This window comes from Cupressus sempervirens, chromosome 9 (genome assembly GCF_028749045.1).
Source record: "Cupressus sempervirens isolate cs-2001-9-10 chromosome 9, ASM2874904v1, whole genome shotgun sequence".
Lineage (NCBI taxonomy): Eukaryota > Viridiplantae > Streptophyta > Pinopsida > Cupressales > Cupressaceae > Cupressus > Cupressus sempervirens.
The window spans coordinates 652,315,845-652,335,718 of record NC_143126.1 but is presented as its reverse complement, the minus strand read 5'-3'; the positions used below and the strand labels follow the sequence as shown (position 1 = coordinate 652,335,718).

The following is a 19,874-nucleotide window of genomic DNA, read 5'->3' as shown; positions in this document are numbered from 1 at the left end:
ATCATACTGTAAACTTTTGAGTGCCATAATATTGTCTGATTCTTTCAATTTTTTTAATATATGATCTATAATCATTAGAAGGAGTCTGTTCACTACTTGTAGTTTGTTGGCCTCATCAGACTCTATCTTTTTTTCATCTTCCTCCTCCTCTTGTGCAATGATTAGTTTCCTTGTTGGTTTAACTTGCACATCTGTCTACTTCCTTTTCTTTGATGGACTTCCTGGTAATAGCTCGGCAAGAGGTTATGCTAACCTTCTTCTAGTGATGATCACCTTGCCTTTTGGCCTTGTGGTGTCACTATTTCTTGCATGTTTTTCTGAAGGTCTTCCTTTACCTTAGGTTCAATTATTACAAACTTTTTCTGCCTAGTGGCCTTTGGCTTTACAACTGTAAGCTCTTTGTCTTTTCCTTCCTCGACCTCTGAGGGTTTTCCAAACCCTTCTCCTTGTTCCATCCTACTAGCCTTGACAACTTTTCTTTTCCTTTTCTTTCTTTCCTTAGGTGTGCCAACATTTGTAGTTAGCTCGATAATAACAATCTCTGTATGAGCCAAATTGCTTGGCACTTGCATTAATATCTTTAGCCAACAGTGCAATAACTGCAGCCATAACATCATCTACGTTTACCTTATAAGGCATTGGCCTCAACCATGATACCCTCAATAATATTGCCTATGCATATACAAAATTTGTGTCTACCATGAAACATATTTCATCATAATATTTGTCTACAACAGATTTGGAATCCTCATCATGTTCTTCATTTTAGCTTTAAACTCTTCAAAATAGTTGTCCATTGCTACTTCAAAATTTACTCCCAACCTATCTATTAGGTCATTTAATTGTTCTACAACAATTCTATTTCTATCCCATCCAATCCTTCCAAAGGTAGGAAAATAATTATGTACATAGAAAAATATATAAGCTAACAAGGAGCCAAACTTACAAGATGAGTTCTTTGATTTCCTTATTGCTTCTAGGTTCTCTATGAGTTGATGCAACTACAGCTCAACAAGGTCATATGAATGATCTTGCTCCATAATTTTGTAGCCGAAATCAATTGCTATACAAGGTACATTATACAATCTACTTGATTGATAGAACTTGTGTGCAATTACACGAGCAACAAATTCAATTAATAGATCCTCAATATTGTCTATTGACATTATATGACCATTCCACTTCACCTTGGTCAAGTTTTAAATCTTATTCTTGGTTCCACTCCTTATGCTCTTTGGTCGATCCAATGTAGGGTACCCAGTTACCCTTCAAATGATTGCCTTGTTTATCTTTATTAGTCCCCCTTCCAACCATATTTACATGTTATGCACCTAGCTAAACACAATCTTGATCCATTCAATCTTGAAAACTTTACAAAGACTTAGGGCACAGGAAAGCCCTTTGTCAACAATGATCTTGAATTCATCTTTTAGAAATCCATCAATGTATAGCTTGTCATATGCTACTCTTATTTCAAAATCTCCAATCACTCTAATCTTACATCTATAGCATGATCTGATATCTTGAACAGTTAAGACTCTAGGTTGAATTGATGACAACGCTCCAATATCATCAATAGGGGTTTCGATGTTAACTGAATTTCTAAAATTTGGTGGAGGTATCTGATCATTCATAATGTTTTGTGCACTACTATCCTTTACTATTTCACTACCAAATGTCATTATGAACTAGGGTTTTCAATACCACATACTACCTTCACTAAATACCTTACTCAATAATGAGAGTATTCCTTACTTCTTCACAAATTTTCTGATACCTTGCTCATATTCTTTTCTCTGTAGCTGAAATCACTTCTGTCACCTTTAAATCTTCTCGTGAGATCTATGATCACTTGATGAGCAAAAATTAATGTCCAAATTCGATAAATACTTTCAATTTTTCATTTTAGGTATGTACTTAATGTCTTCGTACTCATATAGTGTATGATAGCTAGCTCAGTCTCCACTTTAGTTTGGCCAAGGTTATTCACTCAGTCATAACCATTTCACTTAGTCAATAAGCAAAATTTCTTGATCACTTGGTCTATACTGTAAGGCTTGGTCAATATAGACTATACCAGTGATGCTCAACACTTACTTATTTCTTACTTTTAATAATTCTTTATGTATCTTAATTTATGCAGATATGGTTTTGCATTACTTCTATGCTAGGAACTGATGTACAATATAGCTTTGAGCATACAATTCCTACATACCTTCTTTCTTTAGTTAGATGTGGTGTGATCACCTACTCCATTAGATTGGGTGATCACAATGTCTTCTACTTTGCTGCTTCTACCTCTTACTATCTTTATCCATGTCTTCTTTCCTTCTCATTTGTCATTTCCATTGCTTGGTGCTAGTGTCTTGGTTTTTTAGTTCTTACTAATGTGTCCAAATTTGAGACAAGTGAAGCATACTATCTCTCCATTTAGCCATTCTTTTTCATCTCCTATGAAGTGTGCCTTGATGCAATTCTCTAAAATGTGTCCATACTCTCCACAATAGTGATAGTTGTACCACGTGTTATAATCCCAATTGTAGGAGTTGCCTTTCTTTGTTGTATGAGTTTGTTTCTTAGGTGACAAGTGTGACTTCTTCTTAAGTTTGCACTCATAAGCTCTAGGTCCATATTTTTGACAATTGTTGCAATGTCCTTAGAATCTAGATACCTTTTTGGTTGAGTCATCTTTCTTTGATCTGCATTCATGTGTTTGATGTCTTATTTTCTTGTAATTTAGACAATTATCGCTTGGCTTAGGTTTAGGGATTTGTTTACTATTTGCTTATGCAAATGTTGGTTATGTGTCCAATTTTCCCATAGTGATAACATGTAGGTTTGCCTTTTGATTTTAAATTCCTTTGTTCTCCACTTTTGGCTGATTCTCCTTCAGTAGTTGAATATTGCTTGAATCCAAGTCCAGAGGTGTCTTTTGCTTTGGGAGACTTCATCATATCTTCAAAAAGCTTGATTGCTTCATTTGGTTTGTTCATCCTCTCCATGAGTTTCTTTTCATGCCTTAACTCATTTTTCAATTGCACATTTTGTAACTTTAGATTTGTGATCTCCACATCCTTTCTATTTGCTTCCTGATTTGCAATTACCTTTTGGTTTATCATGTCAAGCTGATCGTTTGTAGGCTTCTGAACTTTAAATGATGTTTCTTCAAGTCTGCTTACTATTTGCATTTTGTCATCTTCAGCCATGAGCTTATCTTCTATTGCTTTCTTCCTTAATTTGTTCAATAGCTTCATAAGTGTAACTAATTGAATTTCTTGTTATGTCTTGAGATCTTTTACTTCCTTCACTATGACACTATTCTTTTCTAGCAATTTTGTCATTGCTTCATTTTTGTTACTAGTCTTTCCATTGTCCAACAATCCTTCTGTATAAACTTTTATGTATTGATTGTCATGAAGCTATATAGCCATCTCTCTTCTCCTTTTTAGAGATTTCCTTAACTCTTCTCTTACTATTTCCAATTGTTGCAACCTGATCTAGATTTCAATCATCTAATTCTCAATGATCTTTCCCAACTTATACACTTCCATCTCCATGATTTTATCCTCTCAAGTTGTTACGCTTCCTCACAAGAGAACTAGCTCTAATACCAATTGTTGGAAAAAGTATATGAGCAACAAGATACTGAGAAGGGGGGACAATTTAATAAATCTTTTTTTTAATATAGTTTTTTATTAATTATTTTTTTAAAAATAACTTATAATTATTATTAATTATTATGAAATATTAATTGTAATAAAAGAGATATTATTATTATTATTAATATTATTATATTAGTTAATTTAATAATTATTATTGTTAATAAATAATAGTTTATATATTATTTTATTAGTAATTTAATAATAATAATTATTAATAATTTAATAATACTTAATAAATTTTAATAATAGTATTAAATTATAAGGTGTTATTTTTAAAAGTTGGATTCAATTTATACAAAATTGATTTTTATTTCTTTTAGGAATGTAAATGAAAACTTTATCAATTATGATTATTTTTGGAAGAATGAAAATGTAAATCTTGAATTGTAATTGAAAAACTTATCAAACTGTAATACTTGAAAACGAAATGGAAACTTGAAAACCATAGTGAAAATTGACCTTTATCTTTTCAAAACCTAAGGAATTATGAAAGTTACTTTTGTATGTACTTTATGTGATGTGTGATTTATTGTCGTGGATTTTGGGTTTGACTTAGTACTTTGACCAATTAGGATGTTTACCAGAGGCTTGGGGTTATGTTCTATGATGATGTTATGTATATAATCTTTTATACCTGACCATTGTGATGTAGTCACATGTCTTTTATGATGAGTTTGATTTGTTGGTTGTTATTGCTTTTCAATTTTCTTGTGTAGAACTAAGGTGAATGGTGTGACTTTTCTGGTGTAACCTTTAAGTCTTCAATTAGTTATCTTTGGATGCTTTCTAGTTGCTTGTATAAGACTGAGGTGATTATTGTGATTTGTCTTGTGGTGCTTTCCAGTTGCTTACATAGGATTGAGGTGATTGTTATGATTTGTCTTTAGGTGCTTTCTAGTTGCTTGTAAAGGACTGAGGTGATTACTATGTTTTACCTATAGGTGCTTTCCAATTACTTGTAAAGGACTGAGGTGAAAACTATGATTCTATGAGTTATACTTTTATGAGCTTAGGGTAGGTAATCTATGTGTACATTAGGAAGTGGCTTGCAATAGAGGTTGAAGCCTAGAATGGCTGCCTAAGTAACCCATTGTAAGTTGTTTTAATAAGTAATACGATTTTATTAAATGTGAATAAAATCAATTAATAAGAGTCAGTGTTTTCCTCACCCATTCCGAGTGCTAGTATAAGCTAGGATGAGAGTAAAGAGGATGCTTGGTTGTGACCTTGCTTCATTAGTATGCCTTGCCTGTACGAGAGGATATTGGTGCCGCATAAAGACACTAGGGGGCTAGAGTCTAAAGAGATTGCCAGGGTAACCTTAGAGTTGGCTCATGCGATGACACTTTCCAACTTACATAGTAGATTTCCTACATGTCTTCATTGCCTCTAGGATTAGATGATACTTGTGTTTTGGTACCCTTTGAGATAGTTTGCTTTCAGGTGTTGCCCTGACCTAGATGTTGGTTATGACTTGTGGTATTGTTATCAAGTTGGGGACTTGAGACTATCTCCTCAGCGTAGTGGGAGTGAGCCATTTAGGTTCCACGAAGTCGAGTGGTAGTGCATTTTTCTTATACCATTGAGATCCGACAGCTAGATGTATTTGTGCAGATGTCTCTTTCCATCTGATCTTGTATTTTGTTGAATGATTATACTCTATGCTATTGTATTTGATTATCAAAGATCTTATGAGATGATGTATTATATTCATGATGTGTATTCTTTGAGCTTTTCATACCTTGTGACTTGTACAACAGATGATTAAGCATTCTAATTATTGCCAAGTAGTTAAGCGCACTCAGGCTGGAGTAGTATTGGGATGGGTGACCTCTTGGGAAGTCCCGGTGCTTCACCCTTGTGAGCATCACCTAGATCCAATGAGTGCTAAGTGTTCCATTCATTCTCATGAGAGATGGATTCATGTTGAATCACTACTCATGAAACATGGTCAATGAGTTTGACTCAAAAATCACACAGTTAAATCCTGATAACAATATCACAAATTGACTTGTGGAAATTATCTCCTACTTATCAATTGATGAGCTTAAGGGGCTTTCTAATGAATGGTTCATAAGGCACAACACTTGGTGAAGGTTTTGCAATTGGGGTTGCAAGCTTTGGGTTTAACCATGGAGGAAACTCTGTAGTTAAGTGCGCTTAGGCTGGAGTAGTACTGGGATGGAAGTCCCGGTGCTTCACCCTTGTGAGCATCACCTAGATCCAATGAGTGCTAAGTGTTCCATATATTCTCATGAGAGATGGATTCATGTTGAATCACTACTCATGAAACATGGGTCAATGAGTTTGACTCAAAAATCACACAGTTAAATCCTGATAGCAATATCACAAAGTGGCATCTTATTTAATTGTATATTGTTTGAGTGGATTTTTACTTGTAATTTTTCTTTGATGGTGGATTTGTACTTGTAATTTAATTAAACTTAAATGTGATTCAATGTCATGGGACCTTTAAGAGATGTAACCTTTTTATGATGGTTGTTATGTATGTGAGTTAATGCTTCCACTATATTTTATCTCTTGTTGTTATTATCTTTCAAAAACAAAATATTTGACAAACTTAGTGAAATTTTAGGTTAATTTCTTTCGGGTTATGTGGCGGGGCATTACAGGGGGTGAATGGCGTTACAGGGGGTGAATCAGGATCTTAAACTTTTATCATAAAAACAATTCCTTTAATTTATATCCGAATCATATCACAGATCTATCAATAAAACTATAATGCTGAAACATAAATGTACTTAGTACTCTAAATCCTCATTGAACTAATATACTTTTGAGCTTTATGTCCCCCATAAGACTACTATTTTGGCATGTTTGAAATATTTATATTAAATGTTGTGCATTTATGTAGACTAAAAGTTTTCTCCCTCATCAATAAAAGAAAATAAATATTTAAACTTTGAAAATAAATAAAATACAAGAAAGTAGCATAAAATGAAAACAAAATAGATTAATCAACCACTCCAAAAATCTCAATACTTCACCCATATTTACCTTCACCCAACAAACGAGGGCTCTATTACACCCTTCATCCCAATTTCCCATAAATTCAAGAAAAACAAAAAGGCATAATAATTTTAATTATTATTATTTGTTTTGGGTAAAGGAACATGTGTCATGGAGCCCTCTTCCACGAGGTGTATTGTTCTCAACGTCACACCATTCCACATGTCACATTCTTGTCTCCACCATCTTCCACGTGTCACCCTCCACCACTTCCACATAGCCAATGTACTACATTTTAACCCCATCCAACCATGACCCCTCCAAAAGGCCACTATAAAAATTAATAAAAATAAAAATATAGAAAACAGCTCATACAATAATGGACCACAAAACAAGTTCAACCGCCGACGCTGACGTGTAAAATATCCAACTAATCCGAGTTCATTACTATTTTTCCCTATACATCCCTATACAGAGAACTGTATCTCCAGACATATATTCAGTGAATATATAACAAACATATACACATCACCCATTTCTCCAGACATATATCCAGTGAATATATAACAAACATATACACATCACTTAATTAATTTCCCGTCAAAGTCTGTATAAAACAGATATCTGTGGATTAGATTGTAATGATTGAAGCAAAGCTGGCACCCTTAATCCCACAGGGGACACGTGTCATGCGTAGCCCAGGGTCATATGGAAGACCCATATGACCTGGTGGTTTGATTCGAAGGAACAAAATGGGAAAACTGAAAAACACAAACACCAACACCTCCTACTTATCAACACAAACACCAGTTAAAAAAAATATATAAGCCGAGAAAATAAGTAGCGGCGGGTGACGTCAGCGGTCGGGGGCTAGTGACGTCATATCGATTGCTGGCGTCCGAGCGATCGGGGTGAAATGCACGGGCTTTAACGAGGTGCTTTCTAATTGCTGGGCCGTCATGGAAAATGTAGGCTCGGAGGGTTTGTATGGAGAGGCTTCCTGGAATGTTCGTTGCGTAAAGGAGGCCATGGATTTGTGTGTCGTGAATCGATTCGCCGTCCTGTAGGGTCCAGGATCGATTCTCAGCAGATCGTGGCTTCGTGTGTTTTGATGTGGCGGAGCCTGCAGTGAGATGTGTGCTGTTGAAGGAAGGTTGTAAATTGCAGCAGATTTGAGGAGTCTTTGGCCCCCAGGGTTGCCTTTTTATTCGTCTCCGGCGAGTGTGTGGGAGTTGAGTGCGGGATTTGGCGGCTTGTGTGGTTTTGAAGGACTGGATTTGGTAAGGTATGGAAGCAATGGCTGCGTTTTTCAGATAAAATTTGACCGTTGGATTTTTGGAGTGGGAGGGGTTGGTTTTTGAAGATCCCGCGGGTGAGGCAGATGAATAGAGGAGGCGGCGTCCCCGAACCCTTGGATTTCTTTATATGGACTTCTGAGGTATTGCTATTGCTTTGTTTTTTATTCAATTCTGGTTTTGTGATTTGCTTTGGTGAGGTGAGCAATATACGACTTTGTGGAATGTGGAAAGTAAGGATTTTTGTGGATTGAGGAATGGTTTTTGAGGGATTTTAGGTTTTATTCCGCGCAGTATTTGCTGGTTGCCTTCTGATTTGTTCATTATGAGCAATTTCAGATTCTTTTGTTTTTGATTTTTTTTTAAATTATAGTGAGAGAGAATGGCATGGAAAATTATCATTAGATCTTAACTTAACTTTTGTGAAGTCAAAGCTTTCAATTTGCTGATGGACTAGTCTGGTAGTGTTCTTTAGATTGTATCTGTTTGCCAAAGTTTTGATGATTTACTATTTTATGGTGCGGTGAACAAATGACAGATAAAATTACTCAGGACAAATTGTGTGGTGTACAATAGTTAGAAATTCGAGAAATTATCATCATGGTAGTTTTGAAAAATTTAGTGCCTGGATTTTTTTCGTTGTATTCAGTCTTGTTCTGAGAAATTTTAGTGCTGCCGGAGTAAATTCTGATGCGGTTTATTCATATGTATCAAAGCTTTGATTTTTAGGGACTTGATTTTTTGGGGAATTTCATAGATTGCATTTGTATGTGAAAGTTCCTGTACTACCTTATCGCAACAGATATAATACTAAAGAGTACGAGCAATTTGTTCTGAGTTCTGTTTTATGTAGTTTTACTGTTAAATTATATGCTTGAATCTTTGATTTATTTTTTTCAATCAAATTAAAGCAACCTCTTTGTACCGAATGATTCTGAAAACTTCATTTATGCTAAATTAGAGTTTAAGACTTGTTCTTTTTGCTGGTTGTTATTCAATTTGTTCATCGTAGGATTGTTTCGACTCTTTAAGAATTTTTTATTTCAACTTTGGATGTTGAGCAAAAGGTTTCAATTGTCAAATCTTTAATTTTTTGAAGCACTTGATTCGGCTGGGAATACATCAATTGTTTCTGAAAGAGTTGATGGTACACAGTTTTATGGTCCAATTAATCTATAAACATTGTGAAGATTTTTTGTTTTTTGACTTAAAACTGTAATGGAGAGGGCTGGGTCTAGGGACATTATTTGTAAATTATGATTGGAATTTATGGTCAAGTAACCAACTTTGGCTTTCCTTTGATTTATTGAGTTACCCTGGAAAGCTAATTGAATTTTGATAATGGCCATTTTATGATTCATACGATCTTAAGCATTCTCACAAATTCTCTTTGAACTTTAATTATATGTTTTATAATATATACAAAACTTTTTGTCCATGATTGTGCACTCTTCTTCCCTGTAATTTGTTGCATCTTCTTTTTCTTTTTTCTGTTTTTTCTTACCAATAATCTATATAGTTCTGTTCATTCGTCGATTTTTTATTATCTAGGTTGGTTTGTGTTTTTATATGGACAGCCTTGATTGATGTGTTATGCTTCCAAGGATAATTGAATGCTAAGGAAGTCTTAGGTTGGACATGGATGTGTTCATTTGTGGAATTGTTTTGCATGCTTATTGTGAGCTGAAGAGGATTTTCCTTTTACTGAACAGTACTATGGACCTCTATCACAGGCTCACAGGCTTCTTATCAGGCAGAAGAAATGTTGTTGGTTCTTTTGGACTATCTATATAGGCTGTTCCAGCAGATGAACCTGCTGTCCCTGGTCTGGTCTGAGTCTGATATTAGAATGTTGAAGTGGTCCAAAATACTTGTCTAACTAAATGTTTAAGTCCTCTGCCAATACTAACCTATTCAGACAGCCAATTTCATATAAGGGACAGCTAATCTCATACAAGTGTTTTAAGTCTTGACTCTTATTTGGAGTTTAATATCTGAAATGTTTTTCAAGGTTACTAGTGCTCAGGTCAACCTTCGGCACTCCCTTTTCTCTCTTTTGAGGGTATTGAATTTCAATTAAGCAAAATGTTGTTGACAGTGGGAGGGCAAGCTTTTTTCGTCCTGTCTTGTGCGAAAATAGGCTGAGTTTTTCTTCTATTGTTTCACCTGCAAGGCAGCCATCTGAATGTTACCAACATTTTTAAGAAAGCTTATATTCAATGGTTTCTTGACAGTGCAATTTCTTGTTGTGCTGTTTGAGGCCTATGGAATAACTTGATCAAATCATTGAGTTTATTCACTTGAGTTATATAAATAGTAAATGGATCGCAAACTTTTATTTTCCTTTCTATTATAGTTTTTATATGAAATTTGATGAGAAAAAGTTTCATGCGTGTCCAAATACACACACACACGGACACACACACATGTATGTATGTGTATTGCTGTGGTATATAAACAAGATTGAATAGACAGATGTTTCAATGCAAAAAAATGAAAATATAGGTAAATGCTAAAGACATATCAAATTATAGTACTGTAAGTTCTTTGTTTTTCTAATTTTCTACCACATTATCAAGCGTACCCTCCTTGATCAACAACAACCATTTGATTTGAAACCAATGCTTCTTACCATGTAGAGGCATGGTGCTTAAGCTTGTAGGACATTTAATGGAAAAGTATATTGAGGTCTTTTCATAATCTAAACTCAATATAAAATATATGACAATAAATTCTATACTATGTCCAAGTCATCACTCAAGAAGTGGGGCTATTATCTTCCTGGTAAGGTGGTCAGTCTGTTCAAGGTCAACATTCCATTGAGGCTTTTGAACTCTCCATTCAAGACTGAAGAACATTGGGATTTGAAGGTGTCTCGTATTCAGCAGTTTCATTTAGTGATCAAGCATAAAATGTGCATCACTATTATAGTGGCATATTGTCCGAGTCATCTGGGACGTTTGATATGGAGCTTATGATGAATGGAAGCATTTATGTTTAATGGGGCTTTGCTTCAGTCCAAACATTGGATCTTTGGAGCAGCCCACAGTGGATAACTAAATGCATTTCACTGAACACAGCTCGAGAGATGGCTTATTCTACAACCTTACTCAAATCTGTGCTTATATTAGCCCTTTTCTGCAACATCTACTCAGCAAGGCCCATTTGTCCTCATGATTGCATGCATAAGGACTTGCAAAGCTTGAAGCATTACTTTTCTTGGCCTTTTGTGTGGAAGAAAATTGGCAATCTCATTTGGCAGTACTCTCTTTGTAGCCTTCTATTCCACTTAATTGTATCAGCCATTTTTGGCACCCTTGTAACTTTGGTGATTCATTCCATGGATTTCAAGCAGTATACCCTCAGCATAGCGTAAATGATACTTTATCCTTGTTGTAGTGTGTCTTTGTCTTTTATGACACTTTTATGCCTTGTTGCTATACAGTTAATGCCTCAAAAGCTGATGACTTTCTTCAAACATGCTGAGAGCAATTTTCGGGTGCCACTTATTATTTCTTATCTTCAATCTCCCTTCTTGAGCTTGTTTCGTAAATCACTGTGGAAGCTCTATAGGTGCCAAACATTGTTCTCCTCTACCAAATATTCACATGTTGATGGCCAGACCAATATCATCAATTGCACCTTACACGATGTTCTCTGCATCTACATTCAACAGTAGAATTTTTATTATTATTTTCATGACTACAACCGGACTTCTCGTGTGTCTTCCCATTTGCTCTTATAAAAGAGCAACGATAAAGACAATATCAAAGAGCAAGATTATTATTTGAAATTTGGCCCAAATTAATGCAAAAATTTAAGATATCCCACAACAGTCTTGGGCCTAATTCAGATTGCTCCTAGTATGTCATTATGTCTAAGTTGGTGCCTGTATTTGGTTTCATTTGGATAAGCACGGGTTTCAAAACCAAAATTGTGTTACAAGCCATACAAAATTCTCTGAATTTGTTGGTCCATTGTTTTTTGCATTGTTTTTCTCTTTGATTTCACAGCTCACATTATTAGCAAGAAACAAAACCACTTCTTGCTTGGCTGCAAAGGCACTGTTTCAACACAAGCCAAGTGGCTCTCTGAATCAGCCTTCACAAAAAGGGTTCCCCATATAATATAGAATTGGAGTTAGCTTTAAGTAGGCGGGGGATGAATGATGAGAAATAATCATATGCAGTGTTACCATTTATAGAAAATGGCATTCATAATCAGTGGTTTTTCTTTTGTTATATTTTAGTCACTCATATAGTCTCATATATAAATAGTAAATACATACATGTATTATTTTTATTTTTAGAACCATAACTTTCTGTCTTTAGAAGTTTCCTTGTATTTTCAAACACAGCAAATATACTACAGGTGCAATTGTAGCAATCCTTTTACTCTGTTTGAAACTTTAATGTTGTTTCAATAGTCTTCCATATCTCATATCAGAATTTTGAACAAGATAATAGGATATACCAGATGTTTTTCCCTCAATGGGGCTCAGATCTTGAGCTTTAAGACTCTTACCACATTAAATTTATGAACTGCAAGATTTTATTTGTATTGGTTCATGATCTGCCTGATGTATGTAAAGTTTGTGTAAATATAGGGTTGTGCAGGAAGTTGGAACACCCTTACAGACATGAAACACTCCTAGTATGTGACTTTTGGAGAAGAATACATAGATATAGGATATGACAGTTTTTTTAAGGATTTCATGTGAGCATTCATGGAGGCTGCAATAAACTAGGGAATTAGATTTTTGCACCCAAGATTTATTGTGTGATTAGAACTCAAGTTTATTTTGAGTCAAATTAAGTTCAACTCTTTCAGGACAGAAGGCACAGGCACTGTGATCTAGCACTTGCAAAGATTGACAAGGCACTGGATATGTTACTAATCTATTTGCATGATGGTGTAGATTGCAATTTGACTAGATATTATTATGACCTGTTGATGCTAGATATTGCATGAATGTGGGCTACTTCTGAATTTGTAGGGACAATTCTACATTATCATATGAGTTAGGATGACAGAACTTGCTGGGGGGAACCGATTTTCTTTTTCCATATATATGTTTGCAATTTTAGAAGTTTTGTGAAATTGAACGACACCTGTTTGATATCTTTGATTGTTTAGTCCCCATTACATTCTATAAAACTAATCTTGAAAGTGTAGGAAGATTTCTCAACAAGCAAAAATTGACTTTTAAAAGTATTATACAGGATGTCGGGGTATGGCTAGATGAAATTGGCCTTGGCAGTTACAGACAAATTTTTAAAGAGAATGGTGTTAATGGAGAATATCTGGACAGCTTATCTACATTCACCACAGAGCAGATTTTGCGATTTATTAGGCGGTGCCACATGAAATGGGGAGATTTTATAACATTGTGCAAAGAACTACGACTTATCAAAGGTAGGTGTCATGTTTGTGTTAAATAAGGCTTCTAGGACAGTAGCTAAAATCTTTTGTAGTTGATTCCCAATTTGTATCCATCACTATCTAGGTACTATCTATGTAGTCAGAAGCTCTTCCATTTTCTTGTATTTATAATGTCTGATTTAATGGCATGCTTTATATTGATGCTCGTGTTGAGATATATTTTGATTGTTTGATTTCCAGTGGCATGCCTGAAAGGCGAGCAAGAAGTTCGCAGGCCTTGGTGGGCTCCTTCCTGCCTGTCTGCTGTTTTTGTGAAGGTTGCAAAGCATAATCGACAGTCTCGAGTTGTATCACTAAAGTTTGATCCCTAAGCTTATCTGTAAAATCAGTTTGGAAATTTGAATCAGATTGCTGTTATTGCCATATTCCAATTTCCTTGACATATTCTTCACATCCTAGTTGCAATCTCAACTTTGCTTTGCATAAAAAGTAATTCTCTATTCTTGAATCACAATGTGTGTATAGAGGGAAGACATGAGCACAATGTCTCCTGATGCTGAGGTCAAAATATTTAATATAACCAAAGCACATATATGTTGACATTTCGCAATGAAGTGTAAATCAATAGAAATATTTGAATCTAATGATGGCCATTTTTTCCTCTTCATTCCCTATTAATATTCTTCTTTTCTGGTGTTCTCAGAACAATGTGATACTCTGTAATACTATTAATTATGCCTGTTCTCCAATTGAAGTCTCCTGTTTATTCCCATGCTGATGTTTCTTGGACTGCAGTTTTATTTATGAAGTCAGGACTAATGTCTCCTGATGCTGAGGTCAAAATATTTAATATAACCAAAGCACATATATGTTGACATTTCGCAATGAAGTGTAAATCAATAGAAATATTGGAATCTAATGATGGTCATTTTTTCCTCTTCATTCCCTGTTAATATTCTTCTTTTCTGGTGTTCTCAGAACAATGTGATACTATGTAATACTATTAATTATGCCTGTTCTCCAATTGAAGTCTCCTGTTTATTCCCATGCCGATGTTTCTTGGACTGAAGTTGTATTTATGAAGTCAGGACTATGCTCGTATAAGGACTAGTGTCCTAGGGACTAGCACTTTATAAATGTTGCAAGCAGCGATGAATGATAATGTTCAAATTCAATCGTGGTAGTATTTCTTATTTTTTTGAATCACACACAGGAAGGATTAGCTGTTCTGTGTTCAGTGGCCTGATTCCTGGCTTGTCTCTGTGAGAATCCACCAATTCTAATCATTCTCAGATTACAGGTGCATTTCAATGCAATGAATTTTGTTATTATGGCACCCATGCCTCAAATTATTTTAACCAACATACTTTTGCCAAAAAAGTAGAATATGTGCCTTATTTTTAAGTATTTAAAAATCTTTAAGATGTTATAATTTATTTTGAGGATTATTTCATGTAAAGCTATGGGGGAAAGGTGTTAACAAAACCAATATAATAGTAGCTGACCATTTTGGGTCATAAACAAGTAATATGTATTTGGGGTATGGATTCTTGCTGTTTTTCACTTGGTCGATATGAAATTGATCCATGAATTTGAAAGAAAATCAATAAAGTGACGAGTTCTTTATATATATATATATATAAAGCATATTGAGAAGTACTAACGTTTAAGTGCTATATCTTTTTCTACAGTTTTAAATAGTTTTGCTCTGATTGCTCATTTAGAACTATTTCCATGTTTTTAAAGTTAAATCTCTAGTCCAGTACTGTTGCAATTTCTACTACTAGCACTATCTTGAGTACCATCCTAGCACAATTTAAACTTTGAACAGGGTATACATTCTTTGTTCTTTAGGAAAAATGTTGCAATAAGCGCGCTACAGTGTAATGGACGTCACTATTTACTGTGGTTAAAATATGATATCAAAAGAATTTGCGGCAAAAATTAAAAAACCAACATTCGTTAAACGACAAACTGACAAATATAAGAAGTTTCCATTAGATTCTTTATCCTTTTATCCTAGGGCACAATTATTGCTATTCCGAGAAGAAACAGTACATAATAATAATAATAAAGGATATGGGAGAACAGCCTGACGTGAGAAATATCTTGTTCTGGGAAAGGCTTCAAAGTAGCCAGAATCGAGTGGAAAAGTAATCCAAGGTAATATGCTCTTTTCAGTTGAAACAGAATATTGCTACTATAATTGTATGAGTTGGATTCTGCATTCAAATTCATGTTCATTAAACAAATCGCTCTGTATAGATTTAAGTTTTAGAATACTATCTGTACGGTACGGGTTGCACTGTTTAATATGCACATGCTTTCTAGAAAGGCTATCTTTGAGGACAAAAGAGTCAGATAGTGGTTTAATTCTCTAGCAGTTGAAAATGGTTTTACTACCTGGAACAAGGAATAATATGTACAAAAAGGCATTATTAAGGAAATATAATCAAATGCTGTTGGCAATAGACAAGATCTTTCATAGCTCTAGCACTATTTGCACCTTTACAGTGGCTTCTTTGTTAAGTCTCTTTTATTTATCATTACAATTTAGTCTTTGAAGTTATCCCTTCAAATTTATATGCTATTGTGAAAACAAATAGAAATTAAATTTGTTATTGAAGGTTGCCATGGGCATCGGGTATTTAAAGATATAATTGTTAAACGAGGGTGACTTATAAGGAACTACCATTTCCAAAGTTCTTTTTTCCATTTAACATTCTTTCTTCCTACAACTATTTAGCTTATAAAAGATATACGTCCTTGTTTTATTTTTATCGGTAAAAGGCCAGAGCCATATTTTTTATTTATTAAAATGGCAAAATTTTGCAAGAGTCTCCATTCAAATAGGCACCCGTAGGAAAGAAAGGAGAAGGAACAATAGTCCTATACAGATTGCAGAAACAAAAAGGGGCATACACCAGTATTACATTGTTGGTATCTTGCAAACATGAGTTCTTTTTAAGTTTGGAATAATTATATACACTTGTCCCTTTTATGTTTGGGGACTTAGGAAGGCATTCCTTCCTTTACATGCTTCTTAGGTTTTGTTGGCTATCATTTGAATCTTGAGCCGAGTTTGCATTGTGGAGAGCCTTTTGCAGATTCAAATGACTATAAATAGAAACTTTCCTGTTGGCTTCAAAGCACTCCCTTGGAACTCTGCACCTCTCAACAAAACTTCATACTCCATATTCGTTAGTCTCAAACATCATTCGATTTGTTAGCTATGATTCTTTCGAATAAAAGAGTTGGTGATTTAGTCTTTAAATAGAAGAGGGCCTTTTTAAAGGTTAGTTTAACGAGATTCTTTTGTTTATTTAATTGTATCCTTCTTATCGTACTGAGATATCTTTGTATGATAAGATTTAATCAAAGTATAGAGATTATTGCTATCTATTATTTCAGGGTTAGAGAATACAATTTAGGATAGAAGTGATAATTTATTAGAAAATATGGCTATAATTTACATGATTTCTCAGTTTTAAGTTTTGATAGTCGCTGAAAACTTACGTTACTTTTTAAAAATACATATAAGAGGTGGAAGAGAGGAAATCGTGATAAAGGTTATCTGGGTGACCGGAAGTTCTTAATCTCGTCTAATATCTAAGTATAAAATGCTATTCAGATCCTAGAGAGTTTAAATCATACCTTGTTATGTGCTGATCCAAGTCAGGGATTGATACTCTACTTTGGGAATAGGTTTTGATCCTCATGATTCCTTGGGCATTTTATTTATAATTAAATTTTATAGTTTGCGATTCCGGTGGTACCTATACTGCTTTTATCTTGCAAGAAAAGTTGTAGCTTTCAAATTATCATAATTTGAAACTAGTACTAGAGTTTAACTATTTGATTTGTCCAACAAATGAAGAAGAATCCGAATTATACTATTTAGGAATTAGTTTTGCATCGACAGTCTTATTATGTTAACAACCTTATTGATTTGGTCTACCTGGTTATGCAAAGAAAGTTTGTCGAAAATAGGGGGGAGTCATTGTCTACTCATTTTACAAACCTTTTGAAATTTGAATTGAATTTCCAAATAGCACAATGTAAGTTTGAAGGAGACCGAGGAGAGTCATAGTTTGTGTTATCAACCCAGGGGAAAGTCTCATGATTAACTACTCTCAAGAGTCGATCCTTTGATTTGAGTCGCATAAATTTATGTCATAGATTGAATAAGATTTCTTCAAATGATGTTAGGATTGTGATTTACCTGGTCGGAAAGAGGTCAAATAAGAGGGTAGAGGTATAGTGGGAGAAATATTGAAAATCTGATAATGTACCAGCCTGCCATCACTTGTCGAAGAACTTCCTTATGTTATACAGTTGTTGTTAATGCTAACTTGAGTGAGTTTTTAAAATTAAATCAATGAGTGTTAATATTAGTTATTGTCTCAAATCATTAATTATTGAGAAGTATCTGAATCTTTTGCCACCTCATTTAAACTGAGTAGAAACTATAGTGAATAGAGCATAAAGATAACTGAAGATGAGATTTACTTCATTCATTCATTTAAGATGGACACCAAATTCTTATTTCTTAATATGCTATAATATCCTTTGTTCGGACAGAGCACCAGATGCAGGAGGAAAGGGACAGACCTATATAGTTCCTAAGGAAACTTCAAACCCAGTTATGAGCCAAAAAAGGCCAAGTCTGGAAAATAAGACGGAGACAAAAACCAGAAAACAAAAGTTAGAGCCAGAACTAACAAAATTGGCCTAACCAAGAGACAGCTAGGGAGCTGAACAAAGCTAAGGAAGTCTAAAAGACAAAAGGACCGAAACCAGATAATGATAATTTGTATTTACAAAATCGATTAATACAACCCAAAATTTGGGGAGTCTAATTAGCTTACTCAGGGGTCCTTCATATAGATCACAATATAGTCCTTTGCCTCATCTAGATCGACCTCCAGTTGTCCAGGTATAAGGACGAATGCTCCTTTTTTCCTCGATTTGTTGATATTGGGGGGTGGAAAATTCCATCTTGCTCAAGTTCAAGAAATCCACCTCCGGCGCTGCGTAGAACCCGAATGCTCGTAAGTAATTGAATAGCCATTTCTGGTTCACGTCCTCCATGATATTTGTCCATCTCATAAGAAAATGGATGCTAGCCTTCATTCTGGGCCAAATTTCGTCCAAGAGATTGCGATATCTGATGTGCAGGATAGGGCGTCTAAGGACATTTGCTTCAGTCAAAGAACCAGGGGGACAAACCATATAATCTTCAACATACGAGACTTCTAAAGTCGGAGAGATACTTAATGCTGCTTTTTCCAGGCCTTCCAACCAAATTTCATCAAATAGAAATCTGCGAAGTTGGATAATTTCCCCATTCCCAACCTGCACTCTGGCCATATAAGCTATAAGGGAGATCATTGGTGCGCCATATGAACTCATAATTGAAAATATTTTCCTCTAAAGCCCTAGACACAACCAACCTAGACATATCATCTATGGGGTTCAATAGTTTGTTCCATCTCTCTGGCTTGACCGACCCTTTAAATGCCATAGTTCTTTTCTCGCAGACATGGAATAGAACTACCGCAGACTCCATTAGTGAACAGGGGAGGCTACATTCAAAGTTTGGCGGGAGGAGGACAACGAAAGCGATGGAAAACAGACCAGGATAGAAACCTCTAAAATATGGACCTTTTTAAGGACCTAAAAACTTCTCCGAGCTCCTGGTGATTTCTAGAAAGATCATGACAGGGCCAAACGGAAAATATAAAAAAGTGAACATACATAGTAATATAGTATTGAGAGCTACGCAGAGCTTGAAAAGCCAAAATACCAGGAGTAAGTGAAAATATCATTTGGACGATGACTTTTCATGGACATCCGTCAGAAACTATATTATTAATTGATCTAAATGGCCTTGCAGCAAATAAGTGATCATATTTGTAGTCACTACATGGCTGGTTTAGAACTTCAGGTCTTGTAATAGTGACAGATGTTGCAAGGCCTAAAAAGTATTGCAGGCTCAACATATAAAGCAACATTTCGCTTAAGCTACACACTCTTGGTTTTGGTTTATAGACATTGATTGAAATTCTTTTTACGAAAGGAAAGGATGCTGATTTAGTTGCAGATGTGAGGACAATGGTGTTTTTGACAAAAATGTAAGAAAATTTGAACGACGCTGAATGGTTGACAAGCGTCTAGAGAACCTGGGTAAAAGTGGGGATTAGTTAAAAATACTTGATGGAACTTAATTTATTATTTTTGGTTTTTGATTAAGAAAAACAGGCTTCAAAGGGTGCCTGAAATTCTGTACAATGCTAAAGATATTCAATAAGAACTATCTTAAAAGAAACAACGGACCTAGGTGAAATAGGTTACCAACCCAGCAGAGGGGCAACCCCCATGAAAGAAAAGACAATCACCAACCAACTCAAAACTTAAAAAGGCCTATCACAACAAGGGAACATACAATTTACTCTTTGATTTAGAGCCTCCCTTGCAGGAACTGAGATTCATATCTAGAGGAGGAATAGAGGACTTAGATTTTTTCATTTTTACAGCGGTCCATCTATCCTCCACCTTTGCAGGC

At 35.0% G+C, this 19,874-nt stretch overlaps 1 protein-coding gene across 1 annotated transcript; it reads left to right on the top strand.

Moving 5' to 3' along the window:
* Positions 1–7,602: 7,602 nt before the first annotated feature.
* LOC149540422 (uncharacterized) lies at positions 7,603–13,976 on the top strand. Its single transcript, XM_089801523.1, has 3 exons — positions 7,603–8,070; positions 13,150–13,342; positions 13,550–13,976. The coding sequence occupies exons 1-3, from the start codon at positions 8,014–8,016 to the stop codon at positions 13,678–13,680; spliced, it is 381 nt and encodes a 126-aa protein (XP_089657649.1). The 5' UTR covers positions 7,603–8,013; the 3' UTR covers positions 13,681–13,976.
* Positions 13,977–19,874: the final 5,898 nt, after the last annotated feature.